Source organism: Cryptomeria japonica, chromosome 1 (assembly GCF_030272615.1).
Source record: "Cryptomeria japonica chromosome 1, Sugi_1.0, whole genome shotgun sequence".
NCBI lineage: Eukaryota > Viridiplantae > Streptophyta > Pinopsida > Cupressales > Cupressaceae > Cryptomeria > Cryptomeria japonica.
Window position 1 is genome coordinate 548,643,780 of NC_081405.1, and position 24,245 is coordinate 548,668,024.

The following is a 24,245-nucleotide window of genomic DNA, read 5'->3' on the forward strand; positions in this document are numbered from 1 at the left end:
TGATAGGACTCGCCTAGAGTTGGTGACTCCCAAGGTGAAAGGCACCAAACAAGTCTAGGAAATTTGGCAACCAAGTACTTGAACATCACTAAATTTTCTTATTTCTTCTTCAGGTAATTGTACTTCCTAAAATGTATTAATTTAATGGTTAAGATTTCTAATTTATGCTTTATTGAATCAATGAGTTTGTTTCTTTCTTAGGTGACAAAGTGTTCATCAAATCTATTGAGGGTTCAAGAAACACCAAAAATGTTGAGTTTGTTTCTTTCTTAGGTGACAAAGTGTTCATATAATCTATTTAGGGTTCAAGAAACACCAAAAATGTTGAATTCCTTTGTGAAGCTTTGGAAGGAAACTAGGTTGAGGTGAGTGAGGAGAATGTGGTGCAAGTAGTTATTAATAATGCAGCAAATCATGTTGTTGCAGGTAGGCTAATCATGGATAGGACTCCTCGTGCTCCTCATTGCCTTGACCTCATATTGGAGATCTTAGCAAGATTCCGTGGATCAAAGCTTGTGTGGAGATATTTGCAAATTTATGCATCATCATACATGGGTCCTCAACCTAATGAGGCAATTCATAGGGAATAAGTTGGCTCGTCCTGGAATAACCCTGTTTACAACCAATTTTATCACATTATAATCCTTGCTTCGAGCAAAGGGAGCTTTAAGGTGCATGTTAGAGGAGTGGACTTCCTCATTATATGCTAAGAGCAATGTGGGGGTTGATATGGCAAATTGGGTTTTTGATGAGCAAAGATTCTAGGTACTGATTGTAGAGATCATAGAGGTAATCTAATTTTACATTATATTTTTATTTTATTTGCTTATTCTGTTCACAATTATGTTAATGTCTAATTGTGAATGTTTCACAATAATTGCAGTTCACAAAAACCTTAAGTGGTTCTCCGATGAGTTGCTGGTGGGGAGAAGACCACAATGGGCTACATATATGAGGGCATGGTTAGGGCCAAGGAGGCCATTAGATCCATTTATGTGGGAGTTGAAGACAAGTATTGCCCCATTTGGGAAATCACTGATAGATGATGGCACCTCTAGCTTCACTTGCCCCTACACACATCTACTTATTTCTTCGATCTGGCATTCCACCCTAATTTCTAAATGGGCTCTAGCAGTCATATAGAGTGGATGATGCCTAATTATGGTGTTGTAACACAAATAGTAATCAAGATCGAGATCTTTAGACTTGCACAACGAGATCTCTTTGTATGAGATATATGCAAGGCAATTCGATTAACATTATAGCCAAGTAAATATCTATTAAGGGCATAATTTAAGTTTTAAAATTAAAACTTTTCCTTTTATATATTATTATTAAATATTCAAAATTAAAGTTGGACACTAAGATTGATTTTTTCCTTTTTCTCATCTGAAATGCATGGTGGGAAAGATTAAGTGCTAAGGTATCATATCTTCAAAGGGTTGCAGTTCAAGTGTTAAGCCAATCACGCAATGCTTTAGGTTGTCAATGTAGAGGTTGAATGATATTGTTTATGTTGATTACAACCTTCGCCTTTGCCACCGACAAATTTTGAATATCCATCACACCATTAGAGGTTGATCCATAATTAGATTGGATCATTGAGGCTAAGGATCTTGTCTTACGTGATGAGGCCCTTGATTGGGTTGACCAAGTGGATAATGAGGTAGAGGCAATAGCCATGGCAGAGGAGAAGGATAGAGCATGAGAAAACAACTTGGATGTTGGTGTGGGCATCACTCAGACACAAGCATATATCATGGCTACATCATCATTCAATATTATAGTAATATTGTAATCTTTAGCATGAAATGGTCATCTAGTTAGTTTTAGGAAGTTTCCTTTATGTCTTTCGTCATCTAGTTAGTTTTAGGAAGTTTCCTTTCTGTCTTTTGTCATCAGTTAGTTTTAGGAAGTTTCCTTTTTGTCTTTCATTCTTAATTGCTTCTTTTATAGAAACATCGTGTGTTGTCTCGTTAAAGGAGTTTTCATCTCCTTCATCATTCCATGGTATCAAAGCAGACGTGTTTGACGAATTTTTAATTTGTGGTTTCATTTCATGGAAATTATCTTCAAGTTTTTTTAAATGATTTTTATGAAAAATCATGATTTTTCCTTAATTTTTCATGAGAAATTTTCAAAAGATATTTTTATTAAAAATCATGGGTTTCTTCTCAAAATTGTTGAAGGGTTTTGCTAAGAATTGAGGGCTGGTATTTCCTGTAAATCGTGGTTCTTCCTAGAGAAAAATTGCAGGTTTTTTTACTTTGAAATTGCAGATTTCTTCTTGCAAATAAAATCACATAGGTGTATTGTGAAATCGCACAAGTTGAAATTGTGTGGGTTTTGTTTAAAAATTGCACGACCTTTCTATAAATCACAAGGCATGAGGGTTTTTTCTCTGTGCGATGGGATTCAAAGGTGTTTGCTTTGCATCACGGGTTCGTGGGTTTTTGTTTTGTTCTTGGTCACGGCACCTTCATTTCTCGACTTTGTTTCTGCAAATCGCAGCTTCACATTTACAACTGTTTTTCCTGCGATGGGTTTTTGTATGATTTTTTTCCAAAAAAATGGTGGGGGTTTTTGGCATGATTTTTCCTAATAATCGTGGTCTTCTATTTTTGATGACTTTCTGTGAATTGTGGAATTTTACCATTTTTTCACAAAACAAAGAATTTTTACTTTTTTTTCACAAAATGAAGGTTTTTACCGATTTTTTCACAAAATCGAGTGTAAACATTGCATCGAGAGTTTGACGATTTTACCACAATCATGGTGGTGCCTTACAACAACTTTTTTTGACAATTTTTGGGCAATCATAGGTTTCAATGTTTTGCTGATTTTTTATCAACAAAAATCATTTTTCTTTTTTTTTTTTTTGAGAAATTGATCTCGAATTCCATATCTCTGGATAACAAGAGGGATGGCTTAGTTACCCAACATCATGTTGGAAGGCACTCAAAGGTTCAACGACAAGTGATAAATTTGGTCATATGAAGAAGTTTTGAAGAAAGCAATTGGTTGATCAAAAGTCCACCCAAGGAGGGTCTTTGCAACAAGTTCATGGTGCAAAGCGTTCTGCAGAGGAGTCAAATTTCTATGCATTCATAACCAAATGACTTGCAGACTATGTTAAGTCTTCAATAGGGTATTTATTAAAATGACCATTAAGGGAGGGTACTAAAGTAATATTGTAGTATTTAGCGTGTAATGGTCTAGTTAGTTTTAAGAAGTTTCCTTTCTATCTTTCACTCTCAATCATTTCTTTTATAGAAACATCGCTTGTACTCTTTTTTTAAGGAGTTTTCATCTCCTTTGTAAATAATGAATAATCATTTCATCCAAGACTTATCTTAGACACCCATGCAAAAGGGTCAAGTGATGTAGGCTCCTATGAGCCATAGACTTCTAGCTTTTGTTTTGATATTTCTTTGCAACTTTTGATGCCATGGATTTTATATTCCATGAGTTTTTTGTATATTTGACAATATTTATATATTTGATGTATTATTCCTTCAACTAAGTTTTTCTTTTATAATTTTGTGATCAATGTAGCTTCTATTTAATGAGGTTATTGTGTCTTTAAGTTTTATTTAACTCCCACCACTAATTCCTCCCACCTGAGAAGTTCATCTTGCATGGCTAATGAGGAGGTAGGATTAAGTGTCACCGGGAAGGCGAGATAATTCAACTATGTTTTTCTTTTATAATTTTGTGATCAATGTAGCTTCTATTTAATGAGGTTATTGTGTCTTTAAGTTTTATTTAACTCCCACCACTAATTCCTCCCACGTGAGAAGTTCATCTCGCCTGGCTAATGAGGAGGTGGGATTAAGTGCCACCGAGGAAGGCAAGATATATAATATTACCTCGGCCTACTCAATCTTGTTGGGGTGTATCGGCAAGAATTGCAGGTGCTAAGTACATGATTACAAATTGTTATGACACTATTAGAATAGTTCACCTACTACCTTGCAAAGAGTGCAATATTAAAGAGTGGATGAAACAAGTTTTAAATCCTTAAAAGTCTCTAAATTTCTTGTGTTTTTCAATTTGTAAAGTTTGGTGTGAGTCTAGGCACCGAATCTGAGTCTGAGTCAAAAATCAGCTTGTCGAGTCTGAAGTGAGTTTGAGTCTTGTAACACTAATGAAACATCATCCATCATACCCTATACTCAAAAAATGTCAAAAATGTCCTTGGTAGAGTAAAGAAAAAAATTGGAAATGCCAAGGGCTCACCAAGGGAGATCTAGATGTCCCCTAGTTGACCGTAATGGCCCAAACATTTTTAAAAAGCATTTATGAAAAGAAACTGTAAAAAAATGAGAAAAAAAAGGAAGGTTTCACATAGGCAAGGCCTTAGCGAAGTCGAATATCTTCAATTTTAGGATTATTCTATTAGAGGTGACCATGGATAAGCAGACGATCAACACTAGTGTCCATTGGCTAAGGGAATTTTGTGGACTAAGTTTGGGGGCATTATTGTCAGACATTTTGTCATTGATGTCAAGTGGTTTTTGTCAAGCCTAGGTTTTTCAAGCTGGAGGATTGCTCAGAGTATTATTGGACTGAGTTTGAAGTCCTTTTCGAGCTACTGTTTATTCATTAGATTTTCTCAATTTTGGTTGAGCTGCTTGACCTGCTTGACATGCTTGAACTAATTGCCCTGCTTCGGCTCCTTGCCTGCCTGCTCCAGCTGTTTGCTTGGGTGGTTGAGGTGCCTAGTTGGCTGCTTGAGGTGTCTGGCTGTCAGATTCAGCTAGGTGTTTGCTTACTTGTCTTTTTATCAGTTGCTTAGTCATACCTTGTGCCACATCATTTTTTTATTTGTCAAACAAGTTGATCAAAATGTAAAGATTTTGAAAAATGTGGGACCCGGTTTTTTTCAGTGAGCTTATTTTCTTTTAGCGGTGAAAGGAGACTCCAAATTTAACCTTGACAACATGTGCTCCATTCTCTTTTGGTGACTCGCCAAAGTTTTTAAAATTTTGTTCAAAGTCTTTAATTTGGGAGTCGGCAATATTTTTTCCACCAAAGTTCGTGGGTAATTACTTCTGCAGAGGTCGTTTTGTTTAAGTTTAGGAATTTGTGGCTGTAACTAAATCGTGAAAGGAAGACGGCTACACCTGTTACTATTTTTGTGCCTTGTGTCATTTTTAAACAAAATTCCTTCTAGAATGGATATATTCATTCTCTGCTGTGTGTGGAGTGCATAGTGGAATTCTGAAAGTGTGCTTTTTTTGGCAGATGTTTTATTATGCCGAGAGGCATCTACAATGACATACAAATATCCGTAAACAAAAAATTGATTTTGAATAAATTTGACGTGTAGATGACAGGTAAATACAGGCATGTTTCAGTTTCTCTATAACTGTTATTTTATTATTCTGAATAAAATAGAATCATTGCCACTTGTCTCTAAGTATATGAAACTGTTACATCTTTACTGAGAGTGAAAGAGTGCAGCATTATTTAGCTCCATGTCCTTGACAACTAATAAACATTTATGTGATATCTCTCGGCATTATTTTATATATATTTTTTTAAAATATAAGTAGACTAGTTTTAAAAGTTTGTGGTCTCCAAAATTGGTGGTCTGGCAACGATTGTGGTATGCTATTATTGGAGGCGTTTTTATTAATTCTGGGCAGCAGTCAGCAAATGAATAGAGAGGAGCCTTTCAGCAGAAAAGACATAATGAGTGATTGAAAGTGTGGAAGTTTCTCTTGCTCTCGGAAATTATTTTCTGAAAAATCACGCATTCTTTATGTGGTTTTCGGTGTTGAATAAAGACTTGAGCTTCGTATGAGTGTTTTTTAAGAAAAGTTTGCGGGGATTTGATGCGGATATTTCTTTAGAGCTGAAGTTAATAATGTTTTTCGATCGTCTTTGGTGATGATTATTAACTGAGGTGTGGTCAAAAATGTATGGACTGGACAATAATTTTGGTGTGTGGCTGTGCAAATTGGCTGTGGCTGAAGGTTTGACGTGGTGTGTTGAAGTCAGTGTGTTGTGTGCCTTGGTGGCATGCATGATTCAGAATTTTGTCTATCTTTACGAGTTTGCGGAGATAAAAATTTAAAAATCAAGACTGTATGTTGCTTTTGTATAAGTGGTGTCTGTGAACAGTGGAAAAATCTAGTCCATGTACACCTTTTGAAGAGAATATACTTCTGTGTATTGAGCCCTTCATTATAGATGATACAACAGAGAGTCGAATGGACAGAAGTATGCTGAAGTAATTTCTTATCATGACATCCATGTCTAAGAGAGTTGGTGCTCTCTAAAGTGTCTGTATGGTCATCATTCTCAGTTGGTGCTGAGTGGAGGGTTGGTGCCCTCCTAATGTCTTGTAATCTGGGTTGGTGCCCACATTAATAATTTGATGAGATTAGTGTGCCGTGGTTTTTTACCCGAGAGGGTTTTCCACGAGAAAAATTTATGTGTCTGTCCTTGTGTTTAGCTCACATTTTTGCTTTTACTTTTCAAGTGGATTCAAGTTTTGTTAAGAGTATTTCAAATTCTCCAATACTGATTCACCCCCCCTCTCGGTATTGGCTGTGCGCTCTTCAATTATAGCCAGGGGAAAGTTTTGCAGTGTGCAGATCCCAAATTGGAGGGTTTGATTATGTTGTAAAGAGGATAATAAGAGTTGACTTTGGGTCTAGCATGCTCATATCTTGATCCAAATATACCCTTCTATTAAACAAGTCATTCAAGTGCTCATAACCCTTAATAAAGAGCTGCCTACCACCAAGCTACCAACACGACACGTCTATTTTGGCTCCAAAACGACAGTATGGATTGACTAACACGCATGTTAGTCGCGCGTTTTACACCATCAATTTTGCAATAAACAGCTGTGATTGACTAACACATCACTATCACGCTGTACAAAAGATCCGTTTTGGAGCCAGAATAGCTGCGGCCCTATCAACAAACCATGTTGTTTTTCCACAAATTGGAGAGGCCTATTCTCAGTCCATCTTGTCTCCAAATATGGGTGAAGCTGCACAATCTAGTCTCATTGGCAAAAGTAGCATGAGATCCATTACTTCTTCCACACTACAGTACAACAAAGAGATATGCATAGGTCACCATATTTTTTTGTCTTGTTTGCTCTCTTTTCATTTATCATGTCAGTTTATGTTGAACATTAGCTTTCCTCTTTTCGTTTCATTGATAACACAGGGCTTTTATTTTTCTAGTCCAGCATGTGTTATCTTATTGTTTACTAATTTCCATATGTGCATTTTATGAACATTAGGCAATTCCAAAAATATATTTGCCCTTTCATTTTGTTGTATGTGCACATTGATGACGAAAATGCAAATATGATTAGACATTGAAACCTTGATAATTGTATACATGAATTCTCAATTCAGCACTAATGTTTCATAATATGGTTATAAAATGAATAAGTTGAATGCCTTATGTAATGTCCTGTTCTAGAATTTCCATATATTTGCTTTAAATAAATAGCTCACATGCACAATAGGGGTTGCAATAATTAATTACAAATATTTTTTATAATTTTGATATATATTTCAGACTTTAAATTTATAATATTATTTTGAAAGTATAGAATTTATTTTGAATATCTGTTGTAATCCTTCTTAGTGCTTGCAGCTATTTCCTTTGTATAAATGTCTTGAAATATTCTTGCTAAAGTTATGGGTTTTCGTCCACTAACTTGATGAAGAAATTAAGGGTTTTTGTCCTTGAATTTCTGACCTATGAGGGATTTCGTCCTCAAGATTGCTAAATCGTTGATTCATACTCAATGAAGGAAAAATAAATAATTATATCTACTGAATTGCCCTTCCTTCCCCTTGATTTATCTTCTTATATACCCTTTTTGCTCCAATAGTCATTACCTTTCATATGCTACCCCTTGTATATTAGTTAATTATAATTTTTTCTGTTGTTTTTGTTTTTAAAGCAAATCATTGGGCTGGAATTAAATCCCACGATGTTGTTGCCATCCTTCATAGTTAAATATTAAAATGTCTGAATTTTCTATCGGTACCTACAATGTTCATTTTATGGCCAATGTTAGGGGTAAATAACTTATGTTAGTAAGAATAATAATCATAATTGTGTTTATGTTGTGTTTATGTTTATGTTGTGTTTATGGTTATGTTGCATCGCCGAGAGGTTCCCGTCGGGTAGTTAGGAGTTGGTGAAGGTTGGCAACTTGGCCAACCGTCGGGTCTATATATTGTTTGGATGGAACCTCGGCAGGGGAGATTATGTATGGACATTCTGGACATTGGAATAAAGATATAACTCTTTTGGTCTAGCTAGTATCATTGTCATTTATGCTGTGATGTATGATTGTTCTGTTACATGAATATTTGGCACGTGTGGAAAACACTGTGTTATCTATTCATTCACCAACCATACATTTAGGACTAAACATTTTGGCGCCGTTGCCTGAACGAACCTGGAGATAACTATGGCGGCAGGCTGAAGCAACTAATGGGTCAGCCATTTAACCAACAATTAATTGTCGTGGACAGCGACATGCACGAAGAGAGTAACGTGGAAGAGGAATGAGAGGATCAGTTGACGACAGACTTGGTGGAGTTGTGGGACGTGTCGGTCACGCAGTACGTGCAGCGAAAGGCTCAAGAGAGAGTCGTCTCGGAAGGCACGGTACGTGGTGAACTCACCGTCAGCACCCCCGTCTTTGACCTGCTCGAAAGTATTCTAAGGTTACTCGCCAGAAATCTGATTGCACTCCAAGACCGAAGGGAGGAGACTACAAAGGAACTTTGGCGGCAACAAGTCCTCTGACGGTACGAGGAGCAGAGTCGTAGGGAGGAAGAGGAGAGGGAGGCTAGTCGGCGCCGTACCTCTGGCACTTGATGCCCCTACGGCCAAACAAAAACAAACGTACCACTACCACCGAAGGAGTAAACGAGGGAACTGTACGGATATCTCTCCGCATAAAAGAACAGGCCGAAAGGAGACGGTGGCTAAGGGAGGTTGCCGACTCGAAGAGTCCGGAGAAACACCACTCCAGTCAGGACCGGAGAAAACTATCATTAAGGAGATGTTACAGACCACAATACCCGTACGAGTATCCGACCTTCTACAGACCATGCCACAGTTGAGGATGGCCCTGACGAATGCAGTCGGTGACACCATCATCGGCCAGGACCACCGGACGATGACAGAACCACATAGTACGGCTCCGGTGAAGGAACATGGTATGGACGCCATGGACCCTATGCTACTCACAGTAAGCATTGGACGGAAACCTGCCATAGTCGAGATGGATATAATGGGACAAAAGCTCACAAACACCATTATGGATAGTGGGTCTGGAGTCAACGTATTACCAGAGGAAACATGGAGAAGCCTTGGCAAGCCTACTCTCTGGCCACCAACATTCCATCTCGTCGGTGCAGACCAACACGGTATCAAACCTCTCGGTACACTCATAGCACAAAAGGTAGTGATCAGGACACAACAATTCATTCTAGATTTCGTAGTCATTCCACTACAAAGAAAAGCGTACGACGCCCTCCTGGGAAGGGGGTGGCTGATCATGGCTAGAGCCAATCATAATTGGAAGAAGAATACCCTCTCAATCGAAAAAGAAGACCATAAGTATGTGATTGACCTGAGGAATCAGTCAGTCAATGAAGAGCTCGCGTCGTCTGACTCCGACTCAAATGACTCAAATAGATGGGAGTGGGGTTCTGAAGGAGACAAAGGAGGGAAGGAACCCAACGAATGAGTGCTGGAACTGGATGGATGCTCTGAAGATGGAACTAGTTCGCTGGCTGAACTCTTCCATTGGCAGATGGAGGACTACGAGGTCTTCCACCCAAAGTGCCACATGCTGCAAATAAGCGAGATTGGGAATCAAGTGGCAGTATGGAAGAGCAGTCATTTCCCTCGAAATACAGTAGGTACCAAGAGGGAATGGCACGAGTGGATGACACACCAGCCCACCAGTTTGAATGAGACAAACCCATCAAGTACGAGGAAAGGGATGTGAAAAAAATCAATCTAGGCAAGGACGAGGACCCGCAGGTGATACTAGTAGGGGATGACTAGAACCCCGTACTGGATCACTCGTACAGCGTACGCCAGTCGAGGGAGTGTTTGAGTTATCTATACAATGTACGGTCGACAAAGAAGGGAGACTGGCAGTGTTTGAGTTATCTGTTCGGCATACGGTCGGCAAAGAAGGGAGACTGGCAGTGTTTGAGTTATCTGTTCGGCATACGGTCGGCAAAGAAGGGAGACTGGCATAGCCCGTACGGTGTACGACCTGCAAGGGGAGGAATACCGTACGGCGGAACATTGTACCCACAGGAAACTAAGTCGTATGATCTTGTACGACTACCAACGGATAAAGGAGAAAGACTGTACGGTCAGAAAATAGACATACCGTACGTGCAGGATATGTACAATCCCCTCCTTCGCGGCGTTCGTACACGCAAGGAGCAGTTGTATAAAAAGTTTGAGGGTATCTGTGCAGAGATTTGTGCCATCCATGTGGAGCTCAATGAAGAGTTGGCACAGGTTGAAGAGGTTGTATGACCAGGGAGCGGAAGTGCACGAGTTAATCTGTACGATGTAGAGTCAGCAGTTGGTCCAATGGTCCATACCAGTATGGCAGACCAGACAATGGCAGAGGAGCCCACACTAGGGAAAAACAAGGTCGTCGTACAGGGAGTTGGTACTAGTACGACATGTTCAAGTACTGGTATGACGAGCACTAGTATAGTACCAGCACGTATTGGTACTGTTCCAACAAGAACTAGTACGATTCCGGCAAGAACTGGTACGGTAATAGCAGGTACTGCTGTACTGGTACGCCAGGTGCTAGAACTGGTACGACGATCACTAGTACCAGGCCGGAAGGACAACTTCTGGCAGAACGAATTCATGTTTTTTTCAAGCTGGAACACAAGACATTCTACATGTGCCATCATGCTATCAACCTATTCCTAGACGCCATACGCCTGCAAGTACCACCAGAAATGTGGGGAACCTTCGAACCCCGCGGAAGGGTGGAACTGAATAAACCTACCATGTAATACTATACTCGCCTGGACACACTAGGTGACACCACGCAGCAAGCCAAAAGGAGAAGAAAGTTGGACACGTCCATAGAAGTCGAAGATGCCAGCAGCGCAGAGGATTCTGAGGAGGCAGAAGAGACTGAGCAGGAAAGTGGTGATAAGGGATTTCATATGGCGCCTCACACAGTTGTGAAGGATGAAGGGGAAGCAGAGTCGCAACAGCAGGAAGAGGAGGAAGAGGAGGATCAATACGGAAGGTTACGGGCACAATGGAAGAGTACGAAGGTAAAGTTCACACCTTCCAAATTATCTTCGGCACACTGGGTACCACAAGAAGCACTTACGGTCGCCAGCCCTGTGGGGGACGTACAACCAGTAGGGGTGTTGTTCTGAAAAATCAATGAAGGGGAACCACCAGCGCGACGGCGAGTATCATTACCACAAAAACCAGTACTTGTGTCAAAAACCACAGAGGGTACCAGTACGGTAGACCAGATAGTGGCATGGGAGGCCGTACCAGGAAAAGACACAATGGTCGAGCAAGGAATTGGTACGGCATATCCAGGTTCTGGTACAGAAGACATTGGTACGGTACCAGTAGGTACTAGTACAACATCAATTGGTACTGGTACAGTGTCAGTATGTATTGGTAAGGTTCCAACAGGTACTGGTACAACTTCAGCATGTACTGGTATGACTCCAACATGTACTGGTACAACATCTGCATGTACCGGTATGGTTCCAACATGTGCTAGTACGGCTCCAACGGGTACTAGTATGGTACCAGTAGGCACAAGTACAACAAGAACTGGTACGATACTAGCAGGTACTGGTGCGGCTCCAACAGGTATTGGTACGGCTCCAGCAAGTACTAGTACAGTACCAATAGGAACCGGTACGACAAGAACTTGTACGTGTACAAACAGGTACTAGTACGATGCCAGCAGGAACTGGTACTGTGCCAACAGGAACTGATACGATACCAGCAGGAACTAGTATGGTGCCAACATGTATTGGTACGACAGGAATTGGTATGGTGCCAACAGGAACTGGTACGATACCAACATGTACTGGTACGCCAGGTGCCAGTACAGTACCAGCGGAGAAAGATGAGGCAGGGGATGTGAGGTGCCAGTACGGTACCTCACAGATGGAGCAAAAAGATAAGAAACTGTTGGAAGCTGCCCACATGGTAAAGAAGGCACGAGAACGGTAGCTGCTAGCAGAAAAGAACCTAAGACTTCACACCGGACAGCAACTTTCTTCTCCGACCACTACAGGGACGCCTCCTCCCTCTTCTCGGTCCTAGTTTATGTTTTATATTTCAGCTCTTATTGTCTTAGTCGTCTGGAAGACAACTACGTTTTGGGGGGGCCTAATGTTAGGGGTAAATAACTTATGTTAGTGAGAATAATAATCATAATTGTGTTTATGTTGTGTTTATGGTTATGTTGCATCGCCGAGAGGTTCCCGTCGGGTAGTTGGGAGTTGGTGACGGTTGGCAACTTGGCCAACTGTCGGGTCTACATATTGTTTGGATGGAACCTCAGCAAGGGAGATTATGTATGGACATTCTGGACACTGGAATAAAGATATAACTCTTCTGGTCTAACTAGTATCATTGTCATTTATGCTGTGATATATGATTGTTTTGTTACATGAATATCTGGTACGTGTGGAAAACACTGTGTTATCTGTTCATTCACAACCATACATTTAGGACTAAACAGCCAGCAATGGAAATATATGGCACAAAATAAATTTAACCGGGAATCTTAAGTTTAGGTGGGGGCATCACAATCTACCCTACTCAAAATTGCTTGTCCTCAAGCAACCACAACTAGGATGCTAAAGAATTTCTTCTCCACTTGACATAATCTTTTTGGAGTTACCAAGATCCCAAATCAATCTTGGAAATACTGTGAATGTTTCTAATGATGTAGTGTATTTCATTATCTGTCTATTGGTTGCTAAGTCTGGTTGATATAGTTCCTTGACAAATATGTCTTTCTTGTCCTCAAAAACCCCTTGAGTCATATCCAACTCTACTAATTGTTCTATCCATACAACTACTAACATTCCCAGGGGTTTTTCTTTATGAAGAATCGTTTAATTATTCAACTTCTGGTACACTACCCTAATATTATTACAAGTTACAGAACTTGAACTAGAATATGTTTCTGTCTCTAATTTAAATTAAGGGTTATCCTAGTGGACAAATCTTGTTGCATCCATTTCAAACAGTGGATTATCTACAACACAGTGGAAATTTTGAAAATTATTCCTATAATTGGATGGCAAATCAATTTTTTGCTTAGAACACCCATATTGGCCTAATGCTGAACAATCATCTTCTAAATTCATGATTTCTAATTCCCTGTCAAAATCAATTTTCCCATCTTGCTTACCAATGTTAGTAACTATTGAAACTTTTTCTTCAATTTGTGCCCTTGATTAGTTTACTTCCTCATTTTTTACCCAATAAGTAAAAATGCTACCTTTTGTGACTTTCCCCACAAGAATTATGCATTCCTCACTAGAAAGATCTGTGTATAATCCTTAAAATTATGCCTGATTCTTGATTATAAATAACATGTGGATATAATGCTCTCCAAAGAGTTGCTTCTCAACTTTCCCCTCTGCAAGTCTTTCTTCACCCCCTCCCTCAAGCATAAGAAATTGTTCATCTTGCTCTAGTTGTTTATTCAGTGGTTTCCAATCCTGCAATTCATGGAACCATTCAAACTTTGTATCACAAATGGGTTTCACATTTTCTATTGGCTAATTATTGTGCAAACTTTTAGCATATTCATCAATACCAAGGGCCTTCAATCCTTAAGGATGGCATTTCACGTGTCCAATTACCACCTCTTGTTGATCTTCATTCTTGTCATCTATATCTTGCCCCTCATCTTCACAATACATATCCTTAGTAAAAGTAACTCCAAAGGGGCCATTATAGGGAAAGAGGTCGTCTGAAAATCCCTCTATGTTAATCCTTTTAAATTGTTTTGGCTACTTGTAAAATATCAACTTGATCATATGCCTTTACTATCACAGTTCCTACATTCCTGAAGTTACAAAATGCATATAGAGAGATGTAGAAGGTGCATTTGTAAAACCATTATCGGTAATAATGATATTGAACTTATTACAAATTTCATCCTTTATGTGTTTTGTATTTTCACTGGATCCCACACCATTATGTACCAACAATTTTGAGTTGTAAGATCCATGTATTCTTTACCACAAGTTGAATCATTTTTACCACATTTTGAATGTCTTCCATGATAGAAAACTTGGAACAGATCTATGCTAAGTTGCTGAATTGGGTATGGGAACGGAAACGGATATGTGGGTACAAAACATTGGTACAACAGAATTTTTTTGGGGAGTTGGGTATGTTTCTGGTACGTTCATACAAAAATAATACACACACACACATACATGTATACATATAAATGATATATATATACACATGCATACATACATACATACATACATATATAGCTAAAAAATAGAATTAAGTTTATAATGTCATAGACCAATACATATGTTAAACAAAACTATTAAAAATTTCAAATTTTGCAACATAACATACTAATTTAAATTCAGTTTATCTCATGATAGATAAGTTCTGAGTTTGCTAATCAGAACTGTAGGTCTTAAGGATATCAAAAAGATCAAACTAGAATCACTAAACATTTTGGCATCAAAAAACATGAACCCCAGACACACCCACAGGAGTTTTGTTTCAGAATCTGATTCTGGTATGTTTCATACCCAAAATCGCCCAAAAAATCCCATGATTAAGCAACTTAGGATCCATGCTATCATTCCTATAACCAGAGCTGAAACTATAAGGCTGAATTTGGAGCTTTTGAGGAACTTACTTTGTCACAATCATCATAGTGACTTAGGATTTCAGCACTAGAATTAACTATGACATCATCCACAACTGCATGCTCCTCAACTTGGGTTCTACGAAAATCAACTATATGCAGTAATAGTTCACCTTTTGGTCGATTGAAGGATAGTTCTTGATTTGCCACATCTTCTTCTATCCTGGTCAATTCACACCTAACAAGTGATGCCCTTTCTCCAACTTGCATGTTGGTCCTTTCTTGTAGATCTAGTTCTGGCCCTTCTTAATTGGTTCTACTGACTTCGTACAATTCTAATTCCGAATTGAACTTCGTTTCTCCTATCAAAATTGTCTTTTTTAGATCTTGTTCCTTGATCTCCTCCTTAGTTATTTTCCTTATGTATTCATATAGGTTTCTTTTGTCAGGATATTGGTACCTAAGTGCCTCCATATACTCATCAAAGGGAATACAAGCTTTAAAATCTTCTAAGAACCTTTGGTAATTGCAATAAATTTGGGGGCCTTAAGTTTCTAAAATATCTCTTAAATAGGATCCATGTCCTCTTCTTTTTGTAAGAGCCTTGGTTGAAAAATATTGTATTGGGCCTCAATAGAACCTTTCATCTCTAACTTCCTTAAGACTTTAAAGTCTCTGTGACTGGAATGCATCCAACACATTAGCTTTGCCCTGATAAGCTGGCAGGATCACTGCTCTGATAGCAATTGTAATGTCTCGTTCTAGAATTTCCTTGTTTGCTTTGAATAAAAATCCCACACCCACAATAGGGCTTGCAATAATTAATTACAAATATTATTTTATCATTTAAAAATTTATAATATTATTTTGAAAGTATTAAATTTGTGTTGAATATCTGCTGTAATCCTTCTTATACTTTGCAGCTATTTCCTTTGTACAAATGTCTTGAAGTTGAAATATTCTTGCTAGACTTAGGGGTTTTCGTCTACTAACTTGATGAAGAAATTAAGGGTTTTCATCCTTGAATTTCTGATCTACGAGGGGTTTCGTCCTCAACATTGCTGAATGATTAATTCAAAAAACCATGAAGGAAAAAAGAATTATTATATCTGCTGAATTGCCCTTCCTTCCCCTTGATTTATCTTCTTATATACCCCTTTAACTCTAATGGTCATAATCCTTAATATGCTACCCCTTGCTTATTAGTTAATTATAATATAATCTTTTGTTTTTGTTTTTAAAGCAATCGCTGGGTTGGGAATAAATCCCACAACCTTGTTGTCATCCTTCACAGTTAAATATTAAAATGTCTGAATTTTCTATTGCTGCCAGCTTATGACCCGCAAAGGTGGGGGCATCACAACTTATCATATGAATATTTGAAATTTTACAGCACACCTTATCATATTAATAATTGAAATTTCCTACATTTTTTAATTTTCTTCTTTTAAAAAAATTTGTTAACCCCTGAAAAATGGCCTCCCAGAAATACTGTCCTGGAAACATATCACAAATCCCCTACTGTCCACATCCCAAAAACTTGGTGGACTATAACTTATTACTATTAAGAATTAAGCTAAAGGTTTTTAATTAATAGAAATAGCAAGCAAAAGTAGAGTTTCAAAGTTCCCCTATCTAAGACGCATTATTACAAAGAAACTAGATGGTAATTGTAAAGTGACCTGTACCTGGAGGCACATGGGAGGAAAATATGGCTTAGAAAAGGCAAGAGTTTACAGTGATTGTGGTCATCTATGCATATGATAGTAGGAGTCTATTTCCAACCATGATAGAGTGCCCTAGACAAACAAAGAGATAGAGGGTTTTAAAATAGAATGGAACCAACACACAAGCATATGCCACAAGTAAATAAATTATAATTTTCAAAGCATCACAAGAGCAACGCCAACTTCAAGATAAGGAGATATTTAAAGCACATAGCAACTAATCATGTCACTATCTTAGAAGGGAAATTTTTTTTGGCAGATTCTAAGACAACAACCTAGAGGTTTGAACTCCAATGCTTTATTCCAAATCAGCAAAGTTTTTGGTCGATGGGATGCTTCATAGACCTTTCTTGGCTCATATATGTTTTCCATTTGATAGATTAAAGAAGCGTTCAACACACCCACACACAAGAAGAAAAGGTTTTGGCATGGAACATAACTAAGATTTCATGCAAAAGGTTATGGCACATGTAATATTATTGCTACTAAGAAATCAGCACAATGATAACACAATAAAGCACCAGCATCCTCAAATCCTGCACATGCAACATTAAACAAAGCTAGTACCCATGAAGAGGATATTATTTCACAAAGCCTCATACAGCAAACTGCAGAGTTGTACCTCAATTTTTCCTTCTTAGCAGCCAAATTTCTTGGCGCATAGAGTATTTCATAAGCTTTGTTGGATTACAACTGCTATGAATATGGAATTTTTAGTGGATATAATGCAATGAGATAAGGCATTCACTTGGAACTGAATAGAAGCTTGTACTTAAGAAATAACCTAAAATTATAACCACAGGGCAAAGGGATACATACACAAAGCATGCACAGGAATCACAAGAGACATCAGTACTGTAGAAGCAGAGGTCACTCCAAAGCTCCTAACATGAAAATTGAAAACCAAAGTACTTGCAACTAAGTGCATGCTTCTATACTGGCAAAGCTCTCAGTGTGCAGAATGATCTATACAAAAATAGATCATGTACTGTAATCATACAAGTATGAATCATAGAACACCACAGAAAAATAATTCTCAATGAATGAGAATTCATTATTTTAAATTGTTTTACTTCCTCTCTGTACATGTAGAAAATTGACACTCAAGATTCCCAATGTCTCACAACCTATGTGACATTACACTCAATCTTGTTAAAAAAGTGGCATCCTTATAGTGACAAAATAAAATTACAAATAAATGAATACCAATTAGCAAAAGAAAGAGTACTTTGAAGCTCAACTCTCTTGCAAACCAATATGTGCAAATAATACAACTAATCATTGACTAGCTAAAAATTGTTTTCTTAAGGAAAATGACATTAAAACCCATTTAAGTTGCACAGAATCTCATAGTGCCAAGTCGTCCTTTAAAAACAGGCAGCATACAAGGCATACACCATTAGATAAGGAAAATGGTTAATTCACCTGATGCTCAAGACCACTATACTCTCCCTCTGTATTTTCACGGATAGTGACAAGATTTACACCATCATATTTAGTTTTATAACCAGGAAGACTGTAGCAAGGTCTCACATTAGCATATAAACCAAGCTCCTTTCGCAAAGTAAGATTCAGTGATCTATGGCCCTTGCCAATTGGAGTAGCCATGGGCCCTTTTAAACCAATACCATTTTTCCGCACTGACTCTAAACTTTCCCAAGTCAGGAAACTACCAGTGCGAGGATCTATTTCAGTCCCTACATATTGTTCATCCCAATCAATTGGTACATCAGCTGCTTTGAAAACCTGCAATTAAACAGTTGTGCAATTTATAATGCTGTGGCATTCAATTTACATACTTCAGAAAACATTAAAATACAAAACTATGTTTGTTCCTATTAACACATTGGAAAAAAAATAGTCATCCTCACAAATAATCAATAAAATAAAAATTAAATATCAAGCCCACAGGTCATAGAATGGACAGTTAAGCCATTGAAAGACACAGACAGTGGTCACAGGTTCAAATCCAAGGCCTCAACTGCTACATGAGTAAGGGCGTTCATGTGGCCAAAGGTTATAGTGGCTTAGTAATTAGGGCCTTGCAAATGGGGTCCCAGCTAGTCCTGCTTCTTCTGTACCGCAAAAAAAATTAAATTCAAATATTTAATTATAATGGATGTTTTCTTCTTCTTCCTGGCCTAAATATTTGCTTCTGACTTTTTGTGCTTTAATTTTGGCAAATAGCCAAGCTACCAACGTAACAACTTTTCTTACCTTTTCAGAAGCATAACAACCATTATAATAGATGGCCATTAGTGCTATAAGAGAAGCATATAAGCAGTCAAAAGGATTCATATTGATGAGTACTTACATTGTCTATCATACTCCAACAAACATTAGCATGCATTATTCATTAAACTTAAAACACTACATTAACAAGCACTACGCCATCTCCCATCATTTAGCAACTTGAAAGTGGCGAATTGTATGTTTCACTAGAAACTTCAATCATTCATCAAAATGCATAAATCTGTACTTTCAAAAGTTATCATGCTACTACTATCCCAATCTTTATAATTAGTTTACCTCCCAAAATTAATTATATAAAATACTAGAGGAACCTTTTTTTTGTGTATCTTGTCTTCTGTCCCAATCTAAGATATAAAATAGATAGTATGTCAAATGCTCAACTTGGGTAAATTCTTAATAAGCTCAATCATAGTGAGGTTTTGTAGAATGTTATGAACCTTGATGATTATCAATACTTATTATGTACTTATAGAAGCACCTCAATCACTTTGCTGTTATTAATATTATGCTCAGTACTCATAGTTCTAAGCTCCATATTAAGGAATGGAACAAATACAGCATGATCTAATATTAATACACTTACCACAAGCTACATCTCAAGACATCAACAGTAGCACACAAGTGAAAATCTCTCCCCAAATGCCCAGAGGATACTACCTCTACTGGAAATAGAAGATGGGAGAATTCTTCATAATGCAGCCCAAAAAAGTCAATGTTATAGTACAATTCTATGCACTTTACTCCAAAAGTAAGTATTTGCAAAATGTATAGTGTTAGGAAGAGACTGAAATGCATTCAATAAACTAAGAATTACATTGCCTAATTTTGCACTAATTTGAAGCCACGCATCTAATATGACGATTCAAACAATGAGCAAAGGGATGTATTTGAATGGAAATAGAGACATCTACAATGAAATCCTTAAAGGGTAGTAATTAGCCCATTATCATATTGCCATGCAGGCAACCAACTGCTAGAGACAGAACAAATGTCAATGCAAGGGAGTAACTTTTAATCAATTTGAAGATTACTGCATTAGAGAGAGGAAAAGTGTAATGTCCCCAACTAGTGATTACCTGAATTTTGTCCTAAATTAGTAATTCCACAATATAGTTTATCATTTTTTTCAATATATAAGAGTAACTTCATCTAGTCATTCAATAAACTTAGGAATAGGCAAATAAATACATGGATTAATATAATAGCAAATATATTACATAGAATAATGATAAACATGTCTTTCTACCCATAACCAATCATAGTCTAGTTTGGTAGGAAAGCCTCGTGAGGGTGCCTGTAAACTGCTCGTCCCAACTAAGCCAAAGAGCGCACAACGTCCCAATATGACAACTCACCTCTTGGCCCTCAAGAGGCAGGAACGTCCCACTATGACAATTCCATCCCTTGAGGTGGCCTACTTAGCTTGGGAGAACCGGTAAACTGCAATTCCCTAACCTGCTTCCTCCATTCATTCCTTTGATTGATTACGAGATAAGACATATACACATATATAAATAATCAAAGTAATTTATTTATAATCTTATCCATAATATGTAGAATTCATTCTTATATATATATATATTATTTCAAGTATATATGTTTGTATATCAAGCTATTATAAATCTTGCTAACATCATTATCATATATAAATCTATTATCCTTATTCTGTACTATATAAATCTATATAAATCTTTTATGTACTATGAATGCATATTTAATTATGTCTGTCATACATATTGCAGTCTATATTAATATTACTATTAAATTCTGCATAATAACATTATGCAGGCTTCATATATTAAGCACATCCCCATGCATACCACCAAGAACAAGGATGTTACTACCTATAAATTAATAACAGTTCTGATATGATCTGATCCATGGTGATGTTACTAGATGCTTTAATTCCTTCCCTTTATATCTCTCAATGTGAGGGAGAGGTCACACCTCTTCATCATGTATGCCCTTTGGCAAGAGACACACCCTTTCACCATTAGCACTGTTTGAAAGAGTGCAACTCTTCATTATTTCTGCCCTTTGAAAGGGACACAACCTTTCACTATCAAATCTGTACTTCTTATTTAAATCAGATCTGCACTTCTGATTCCCAAATTATCCCCCCTCAAATGAAAGTTCTCTTCTCCCTTTTATATCTCATATTTGAGGGAGTCACAACTTTTCATTTTATGTCTTTTGACTATTCATCAACTTAATTAAATCTTAATTATATTTAATTATATTCTTTATATTTTAATTTAACTTTTTTTATATTTTAATTTTATTATTTATTATTTATTATTAAATTCTATTTCAAAGTGGGGACATCACAAAAAGTGCACCCACTTGGTGGAGAAAATGAGTAATAATCATGGGCCATATTTTAATATGTGAAAAGTGTTATTAAATGACAGCAGTTTTCCTCATTCACCATTCCCGTCACCATCATTTAAGCCTGCATGTACAGCTGGAACAAGAAGCAAAGGAGAGGGTAACTTTTACTGGACGGGTCAATAGGATAGTGATTTTCTTAGAAACCTAAGTTATGAGGGTGCCAGTATTGTTATAGGTGCATACAGGATCTGCCAACTTTTTAAGGCTCCAAGGTTTGGTATGGCTTATGGCTGTACAAAATATATAAATAAATACAATAAAAATAGAATTAACCATAATTTCAATGTAATATGATTAAAATTAACAAAAAAACACCATCAAATTATTAATTAAAGATCAGTGTATATGATGTCATATACGTGTATAGTGTATATTATCTTGAAAATATGATAGTCAATGGTCATGGTCAAACTCAAGTCCTAAACGAAGAAATGATCATATTGCTCACCATCGAGAGAATCCAAATCCACAATTAAGTTATTTATAACCAGATGCAGTAAAATTAGCAGAAGTGACAATCTCACTAGCTCCACTGAGACTCCAGTGTAGAAGTTCAATGTTAGTTAATTATCTGGGTTTTTTTATTTCTATTTAGTTTTTTATATTTATTTTAAAAGTTTTTATTATGACTGTGAAATGGACTACGATTAATTATAATAAAAGATCAATGCCCTTCAATAGTACTGAGTAGTCCAACTTATGATTTTAGGGTTTTCTCCATTTTAGCCATTTTTTTATTGCTATTGTGCTTGTCGGGGATACTTTTATCAACATTGGGCAAAGCCTCCTCTTCATCTGAATTTCATCAGGGAAACCTAATAGACTGCAGTTTCATCTTACAGATCCCTCAAGTCAACTTTGTAAATTCCACCAGGAATTTTTTTAAATGCATTTCAACAACGAAAGGTATGGCACCCCAGCCGGCTTTTTAGGACTCCATTCAAAATTCAGGCATAAATATTTTTGTAAAATAAATTTAACCTGGGAAAGCAATGTCACTCACCTCCATCTGCTTTTTCTGATTCCTCGAATCAAACTCCCGAATTCAGCACGCTCACAAATTATACTACTCTATGTGTATGGGGAGTTTTTGATGGGTCACTGGCATAGCAACGCCTCATCTCATATACTAGACTACAGACCCTTGGAGTAAGCCCCTCTAGATTTTATCAAAGTTTTAAAAGTAATTTGAAAATAACATAGAAAATCAATTTTTCACAGACACTAAGCGGTGTTCCTTAGGTCCCTAGGGTTTTACCAGTTCTAACAATATCAAAAATCAATTAAAAACATCTCGCAAATTTACACTTAAATCAAATCGCTCGCTTATTAAATAAACCAAAAGGCTAATATTGACAATGTAAATCTTACATATTATGTTGCCAAAAGATGTCATCTACGCTTAAAATTGAACTAAAAATAACTAATAAGAAAATTCGATATGCTTCACAGATACCAAATGGAGTAGCTTAGGCTTCTAGGGTTTCATCACTCAAAACGGCTTTGCAGAATTCATGAAATTAAGAGGCATATTTGCATCCAATCAAATCCTCGGATAAATTTATAACAACCAGAAGACAGATATCAAAACTACCTGTTTGACAGATTCAGCGATCTCGGGCCCAATACCGTCTCCTGGAAACAAAGTGGCACGGATCTTTTCTCCATTTGCAACAGACCCCAGTTGTCTGGTAAATGGCAACAGTCCAGAATAATCCGGCGCCGTCAAACCATCAATGCAATTTAGCGGCTTTCCGTCACGCCTTAAGACAGTTCTGAGAAAGGATCGAGCCCCACGCGCTGCAGCCATTGAAATTGTTCACAGGGAGCCCTAAAGATTTAAATCATCTGAAATTCAGCATCAGAAAAAGCTACACGAATCTGCATTAAACTTGTGGACTTAAATTTGCCAGATTTGCGAGCATGCTAATGCATTGTAAATTTGAGAAAGCTAAAAAATTATGAAAGATTACCAGGAATTCTTCCAAACAGTATTTGCGTTGGCCTTTACGCTGTTGCAGAGAACGCTTTACAGTTCTAAAAAAGTTGACAGTCTGATTCCTCCATTAAAGGTTGGACGACTATTTTTGAAAAGTCGTCATTTTATTTTAATAATATTATAAATAACACGTTTGCTTTGACTATAAAATTAGAATGATTATCTAGTTTAATTAATTAAATAAATAAATGCAATCGGTAAGCATATAATATTTAGACACATATATCTTAATTTTCAAAAAGTTTTAGAAAACGTTGTGTTTAAGAGAGTTTCAAAATAATTTTTTAGATTATTTTGTAGATGGTGAAAGAGTTAAAAGATTGTTGTTTGGAAGGCTATTTTGATTTATTAGGGACAGATATAAAGGATACTCATATTGGCAAACTCCTTTGAATTTGATTGTGTGTAAATTTGATACATGAATTGTGGAAATATATATGTGCTAATCTTAAGATTGTGTTATTTGCAGGAAGTTTATTCATATATATCAATAAAAAGAGTTTTGGGTCTAAGTTAATGAGTGTAATGGGTGAAAAATCAGGGTTTCCGTCATGAGAGGGATTAAAACTGTTAATTTACCATTACATTCAAAAGAGGGCGGAATCCAATAGATTCAGTCACAAATCAAAAATAAAAAGGATTGAATATTGATTGGATTTAAGGGTGTGTGAATTTGTTTGCCCTCTTTTATGAGTTGAAATGTTGAATTAAGATAAAGTGCTGAAAAATGGAGGTTAATATGCGGAAACAATGAGCTACAGATGCGAGATTGAGACACACACCTAGATCTGAGTAGTATATGCAAATTTGGATCCAATCATCGAAAAGGCTCCAAAAATGTTGAGACCAGAGCCCCCGTCACTCTGGTCTTCCTAACTTTTTGCATGTCAAAGAGGGTTGATTCATCTCTGCAAATTAATAATGCCTATTCTGAAGATAGAAGCTCCGTACTTATTTCCTGCACATAGAAAGAAAGGGATTCAGGTTG

The 24,245-nt window shown here is 37.1% G+C and overlaps 1 protein-coding gene across 2 annotated transcripts in view; it reads right to left on the reverse strand.

Annotated features, from left to right (window-relative positions):
* The window catches only part of LOC131044895 (isocitrate dehydrogenase [NAD] catalytic subunit 5, mitochondrial), a 64,848-nt gene extending 41,452 nt beyond the window's left edge, over window positions 1-23,396 (reverse strand). The window contains exons 1-3 of one of the 2 annotated variants that reach the window (XM_057978374.2): window positions 23,232-23,396; window positions 22,853-23,089; window positions 18,040-18,360 (exon numbers count right to left, since the gene is read on the reverse strand). In XM_057978374.2, coding sequence (XP_057834357.1) covers window positions 18,040-18,360; window positions 22,853-23,068 — 537 coding nt within the window. In that variant the 5' untranslated portion in view covers window positions 23,069-23,089; window positions 23,232-23,396. Of the gene's footprint in view, window positions 1-18,039; window positions 18,361-22,852; window positions 23,107-23,231 lie in introns of both variants that reach the window. The other variant, XM_057978375.2, reaches the window with a different exon arrangement.
* Window positions 23,397-24,245: the final 849 nt, after the last annotated feature.